Source organism: Colletotrichum navitas (genome assembly GCF_030913465.1).
Source record: "Colletotrichum navitas strain CBS 125086 chromosome Unknown LY79scaffold_58, whole genome shotgun sequence".
Lineage (NCBI taxonomy): Eukaryota > Fungi > Ascomycota > Sordariomycetes > Glomerellales > Glomerellaceae > Colletotrichum > Colletotrichum navitas.
The window spans coordinates 257051-263876 of NW_026850604.1; the positions used below are offsets into that span (position 1 = coordinate 257051).

General features: G+C 50.4%; 2 protein-coding genes across 2 annotated transcripts; one reads left to right on the forward strand and one right to left on the reverse strand.

Moving 5' to 3' along the window:
* Positions 1 to 88: 88 nt before the first annotated feature.
* Positions 89 to 2445, forward strand: LY79DRAFT_521301 (uncharacterized protein; the record flags this gene model as incomplete). Its single annotated transcript, XM_060555336.1, has 3 exons — positions 89 to 220; positions 279 to 547; positions 609 to 2445. 3 exons carry the CDS (start codon positions 89 to 91, stop codon positions 2443 to 2445), a joined length of 2238 nt encoding a protein of 745 aa, XP_060411239.1.
* A 1109-nt stretch (positions 2446 to 3554) lies between these two features.
* LY79DRAFT_499227 (uncharacterized protein) lies at positions 3555 to 4298 on the reverse strand (the record flags this gene model as incomplete). The annotated part of the gene is made up of 1 exon (XM_060553352.1): positions 3555 to 4298. A coding segment is annotated over one exon (744 nt), but the record flags the coding sequence as incomplete, so codon positions are not given.
* Positions 4299 to 6826: the final 2528 nt, after the last annotated feature.

Consider the following 6826-nt stretch of genomic DNA (forward strand, 5'->3'; position numbering starts at 1 on the left):
TAGAAGATCTCATACAGTCGTTATTTGGAAGTGTTTTGTGTTTCTGGTTTTGTCCTTTCCCCGTTTCTGTTACCACACATAGCCTAGTATGGCGCCTTCGATTATCTCCACGCTCTCTTCCGTCCTGCTGCTCACCTCCTCGGTATCCGCCACAAAGTCCTACCAGGTCGTCGACAGCTATGACTCCACCAACTTCCTCGACAAGTTTGGTTTCTTCACGGTAAGTGTCTGGTTGTGAAGCATACACGTACTGGACGTAACTGACAGCATCTTTATAGAGTGACCACTCGACCGGAAACTACAACGATGTCGATCCCACCGGCGGTTACGTTAGCTACAAGTCCGCTGCCGAGGCCCAGAGCATGGGTCTCATGAAAATGATCGGCCAGGACTTGTACCTCGGCATGGACTCCAAATCTGTCATTGATCCCAACGGTATCGGGCGGAGCAGTGTCAGAATCGAGAGCAAGACCAAGTACAAGCAGGGTCTCTTTGTCGCCAGCTTCTCTCACCTCCCCAAGCCCGTTTGCGGTGCTTGGCCTGCATTGTGAGTTATCCATTGTGTTAGTCTCATCGTCGGAATATTCCTGATGGCTGACTGAATCTAGCTGGACCGTCGGTAGCCCCTGGCCTTCAGGGGGCGAAATCGATATTTACGAGACCTGGAACGAAGATAATGTCAACAAGGTGGTCTTACACACTGATGAAAAGATTGGCGAGTGTCGAGTCGACGGCAAGAACATGACGGGAACTGTCAGCAAGCCCAACTGCGCCAACTTCGCTGCGGGCCAGGCTGACAACGAAGGTTGCGCCGGTCTGGATCCCGCGGCCCCCTTCGGATCTCCCGAGGGCGGTGTCTACGCCATGGAGTGGACCGATGACGCCGTCCGCGTCTGGGGCTTCACCCACGGCAACGTCCCCGCCGACTTGAGCAAGCCTGAGACCTTTGGCACCCCCAGCTTCTCCACCAGCACCTGCGCCGCCGACAAGCTCTTCGGCGAGGCCTCTCTCATAATCAATTTGGACCTGTGCGGCGTATCTGGCAACTCGGGCATATGGGATGCCCCTGGAGGCTGCGCGGCCAAGACAGGAGGCGCCACTTGCAAGGAATGGGTTGCCAAGAACCCTGCCGCCTTCGCCGACGTCTACTTCCAGCTCCAGTCCATCAAGATCTACAGCCTCAAGGAAAACGAGGCTGTCACTTCTGTGACCAGCCAGGTCGCTTCCACCGTTGCGTCTACCTCTGTTGCGGAGACCGCTGTTAGCTCTGTTCTGTCTTCCGGTATCGCCTCCGAGAAGCCCGCCGAGACCGCTTCCGGTGCCGTTCCCACTGCTTCCGTCATCGCTTCCGAGAAGCCGGCCGAGACCGCTTCCGGCGCCGTTCCCACTTCTGCCCCTACTTCAGTCATCGCTTCCGAGCAGCCTGCTGAGACCCCTGCCGAGAGCCTGACAACTCGCTTGGCTACGTCCACTGTCTACGAAACCAGCATCAAGACCATCACGTCTTGCAAACCCGAAGTTACCAACTGCCCCGCCAGGCACACCCCCGTCGTCGTCACCGAGACCGTCGCCGTTTCCACAACCGTCTGCCCGGTCTTCGATATCTCGACCAAGTTGACCGTGTCCAAGACCGAGGTGGTCACCGTTACGTCTTGCGCCGGTGCTGGTACCGCCGACTGCGCCGCGAAGACCTCTACCATCACCACGCACGAGGTCATCCCCACCACGACTGCGATTCCCGTCGAGAGCTACGTCCCGCCCAAGCCCACCGGCGGCAAGCCCGTCGGCGGCGTCACTACCGAGCTCATCCCCGCGCCCACGACTGAGGGGCAGAAGCCGGCTCCCGCCACCACGGATATGCCCACCGTCCTGACGACCTACAAGACCAACATCATTACTGTCACGTCATGTGCGCCAGAGGTTGTCAACTGCCCGGCCAGACTTTCCACCGTCGTGACCAGCCAGGTCATTTCCACCACGATCCCAGTCCCTGTCCCAGGCGTCCCTGCTACGCCCACCGATGCTCCTCACAACCCTCCCGTTCCCGGCAGCGGCAAGCCCGCCACCACCCCCGGCGTTCCCGGCGTCGAGAACCCTACCGCTCCCGGCTCCGGCTCCGACTCCGGCAAGCCCTCCGCTCCTGTCGTCGGTGTTCCTCCCGTTGTTGCGCCTTCCGTGGGTGTTCCTACTGCTGGTGTCCCCCCCGCTGGACTCCCTACCGCTGGCGTGCCCCCGTCCCTCCCCACAACTCTAGTTGTCGCGCCTTCGTCGCCTTTCAACGGCACGCTTACCAGCGCCCGAACCCCTGTCGGGACCGGCTCTTCGTCTCCTTGCATCGGCGCCGCGTGCCCAGCCACTACAACCGGCCCCGTCCTCGCCGGCGCTGGCAAGCTCGGCACCGGATCGGTGCTGTTGGCCGCCGCGCTGGCAATCTTCGTCATGTAGGAGTGTGGTTGAAACAGGATGGAAGAGTTTCGTTTCTTTGTCAGAGGTTTTCTTTGTATTATACATGGTCCATCGCAGAGCGTCTATACCCTTCGGTCACTAGCATACATAGGAAGGGTCGAAAAAGCGTCCCAAATAAATTGTTTAAACTTGCGCTCTCGTTTCGCTCGTAGTATATCTTGGGTTGACCTCGTATATCGCCCTTTCTCGGTGCTCCGGGTGGGATTAGCGCGGATGTTTGATCAGCGGGAGTATCGAGATAATAATAGACGAGTCAAGAGTCCTAGACAGCCAAGACTGCAGCGTCATCTGCAAGTCCAAGTTTGTTGTCGAGAGTAGAGTCATTCCAGATATCGACCAGGACCCTGAAGAGTTAAACGCACTCGAACTATGGGTGGTTCGTAGTTATCCAACCCAGTGATCTGGATATTTTAGTATATTTACAGGGTTCTGGGGGCTTTCTCATAGTTCATAACGAGTCCCCACATCTTTATATAGTGCAGGAACTTGGGAATATAAAGCAGCAATATCACTAACATACTTAATCCTGACAATATTTGTGTTTAAGGCAATTAGGATTGAGTAGTAGTTACATGACCAAGTAATTAAAAGCGCAATGACCGAGAAGTTCGTGCTCTTGCAGTGGTAATCTACCTGAAGGAGTTACAGAGGATGGTTCCGTAGTTACGTTTCTGGCGGATATTAATGACGGGCTTTCTCATGCTATCTCCTCCTCCGGCGAAGTTGTCGGTTAGGAGGATGGTCAGACGTTGGTGCAAGCATCAACCTAGTCAGGTCTCTGGCCTTGGGAGTCACCGCTGGTCGTTTTGTCCTCCGATGACGAGATGAAGATTGATTATAAGTAGCTGATACACAAACAGCCTTATGAATCAGCGTGGCGGTGGAATCCGCAAACTGAAAGGCACATGCAAAGGCTCATATGACAAGATGACCCCGGGATCATTGGAAAAATAACATCATTATAGTGAGTGTTTGTTTTTTGTAGTAAATGCTACATTTCTTCGAGACTTGTCGTGATTGCCTACTCATTGCAACTCGCCGGCAACTTACAGTAACACGCTACCGCAGGTTCGTTGAATTCTTACACAAGAAGCACGTCTGTTCACATCGTCCATAGCAGAAAGCCTCGGGGCTTCGGCACCAACATGTGTTGAATGGGATGCTCTGCTCGCCAGTCCATCGGTTCCATACTCGCCTTGGCCACGGGGTAAGTTGCCCTCAGAATACCTGTTGCTGTTGTGAGAGAAGCTCTGTGCAGAATCATGGGTATAATTTTGATTGGCTGAATCGTTGGAGTCATGCTTAGCACTACCGAAGGCCGAAGAAAGGATCCCCTGGGCGTATCCGGTGGCATTGGAGGCCTTGTCTGTGGCTTGCGAAGACAGGTCAGCCGCAGTCTGCTTGCCGCTCTGAGCGGCGTTTGAGACTTTAGCTCCGGCGCTCCCTGTGTTGTCGGCGACGGCTCCAGACAAGTCAGAAGCAGTACCTTGGGCTGTTGAAGACAGGTTGGCGGCAGTCTGTTTTCCATTTTGGGCGGTGTTCGAGACAGCTTGGCCGGCGTTCCTAGCAGTATCGGCAGCGGATCCAGAAAGGTCAGCAGCGGTGCTCTTAGCTTTCGAAGTCATGTCGGTGGCGGTTTGCTTTCCGTTTTGAGTGGCATTTGAAAGGCCCGTTCCAGCGTTTCTGGCTTTCTCGGCAGCAGCTCCGGACATGTCCGAGGCAGTGCTTACAGCACGCGATGTAAGGTCGGCGGCTGCTTGCTTTCCGCTCTGCGCCGTGTTTGACACTGTGTTTCCTGCGTCATACGCGGCCTGTTGCGCCTTGGACGAAAGCTCGGAGGCTTTGGCCTGGCCGTCCTTGGCGAGGTCTTGGGCGCGAGCACCAGCCTCTTGTGCCGCCTTGCGGCCCCGAGGCGAGTTGATCAAAGGGGCGATGAAGATAGAGGTCAAGGCCATAACGGCTAGCCAGAATGGGGCGACGACCTTGGGGAGTCCGTATAGCACAACTACACCGATAAACGCCTAAATATTAGTTAGTCAAACTTATGTGATCATTCCCAAGCATCATCACGTCGAAGCCACATACGCCGAAAGCCTTCTCAAGGTCTTCTCCATAGAGAATTTTCTGCGCTTGGATCACGCCAGACTGAATGAGATCATGAATGTCCCTCAAAGAAGCGTTAAGCTTAGCCTCATTTACAGTGTAATACTCCTTGGGGCGGAGGCGTGTCGACAAGGAATCGGAGCCGAATGATCGGCTAGCAAACTCCGTAACAGAAACCACTCCAAGAGTAGTCATTGCGGCCTTGAGCGCCCATTGTGTAAGCGGCAGGTAGTGCGCTCCGAACAAGATGCTCAGAGCACCAAGATATGTGCCCAGCGTACGAGCCGGGTCTTCCCACTACGAGGAGTGTCAGCAGTCTTATTAAACGTCAGCTGAAGCGAGACACTTACGCTGATGTATTGGTAGAGACTGTCTTGATTGGCTAAAACACCATAGATGTTAGTACAATCATATATGACCTGCCTATATAAGTACCCACCAAGAACCTGCTTCAGCGGGCCATCCTGTTGTGTCGGATGCGATCTTTCATGAAGCGCACGTTGGATAACTACACGAAGGTATTTGTTGTCAGTGTACAGAAAAGACGTATTCGACATGGTAATCGTCGCCGAACTCACTCTGTGCCGTGTCTTCGCTGCTGTGCTCACCGCCTTCGTTATGCAGAATGACAACGGTGGGTTCACCCATGATTATGGATTGGTTACTCGATATGGGTGGGATGCTGTCGGTGCGGTTGTTGGAGTTGGCTACGCGTACGTATTGGATTGAGAAAGCTATCAGTTTGATGTCTAGGATTTGAGAAGGTATACCACATGAGAACTCGACTAATCGGCCACAGCCTCTTTTTGTTCTCCGAGCCACAAGCTGGCATACGCCAATCTCTCATCCTGCTCCCTTCAAGGGCGTTTTCCATTGCATCATATTGACACGCGTCGATATTGTTGGGGGCCTAAATTTCGTGACGTAGCTTGGTGGTCATTCTCATGCTTAGCTCCCACCGTGTGATGATGACGAGGCGGCTGAATGTCGCACGCGAGCACACACGAGCACTGAATACGCATTTGGATTCCTCTTGGGGGTTTTTGTCCATATGCGTTTCATGTCAGATTGCAAGTGTCTCAGTGCCGGCGCTAGGGCGGCGGCAAGACGTCTGCACGTCATCCAGAGTCGAGGGTATTCCGCCCGTAACAGCCGTAGACTTGCTCTGCGTTCAATCATAATCTTCAAAAACTAAAAGATTCTCTCGTAACACAGCATCGTGTCATGGAACGCTTTATCACAGGGCGACTTGCTACTACCGGTATGATCATGTACCTGTGCGGCCTTAAGAGGGTAGCAGTTAACAGGCAGACACATTGCAGGTCTGCCCACAGGCCCCTGAAGTACTGCACTGCAACTAACATTAATTATATTAAAATAATAGATATATTTAGATATTCTGATTAGTTAATCCAGTTAATATAGGTCCACTATATCCTCTGCGTTTTTTCAGGGTTAACTAGACTACCTACCTATATATAACAACAGCAAGTTAATAACCTATTACTACTAACCTATTACTACTAACCTATTACTACTAACCTATTATTAACTACATTATTTATTACTAATTAACCTTTTACCTTATTATTATTATTTTCTTTATATTACTATAGTATTAGATATCCCTTTGTTAACTACTAGTAAGGCTAATATAATTAATATATTAGATAATAAAATTATAACCCTCTAAGTGCCTTTACTGCCTAACTATAAGGATAATATAGTTAACTTTAACCTAGAGGACTTTTAGAAGAAGCTTAATAGTAAGAATATTTTTTTTACTAGCTTACCTACTTATTTAACTATTTACTTTATTAGGACTTACCTTATATATCCCTAAGACCTAGGCTAGCCTTATTATTATACTTAATAACCTTACTGCCTACTATAAGTAATACTTTTACTTTACTAAGCCTATAGAGGTAGGCGCTACTAAATTTAAATAAATATAGGCTTTTATTAGTAATTTTTTTAATTTAACTAAAGCTTAAGGCTATACCTCTAGTAGTACTACTACTACCTACTATTACTACCTACTTTAGTTAACTAAAGCTAATAAGCCTTAAGGCAGTAAGGCTATAATAACCTATAACTACACTATATAGGTAAGCACTAGTTACCTTATATATACTAAAGTTATTAAGTAATAGATAAGTAACTTTACTATAATAGTAGTTATTTTATAAGTTAGCCTAGGCCTTTATAACTATTTACTTAAATACCTTAATTAAATTTACCTACTATAAGTATTAAA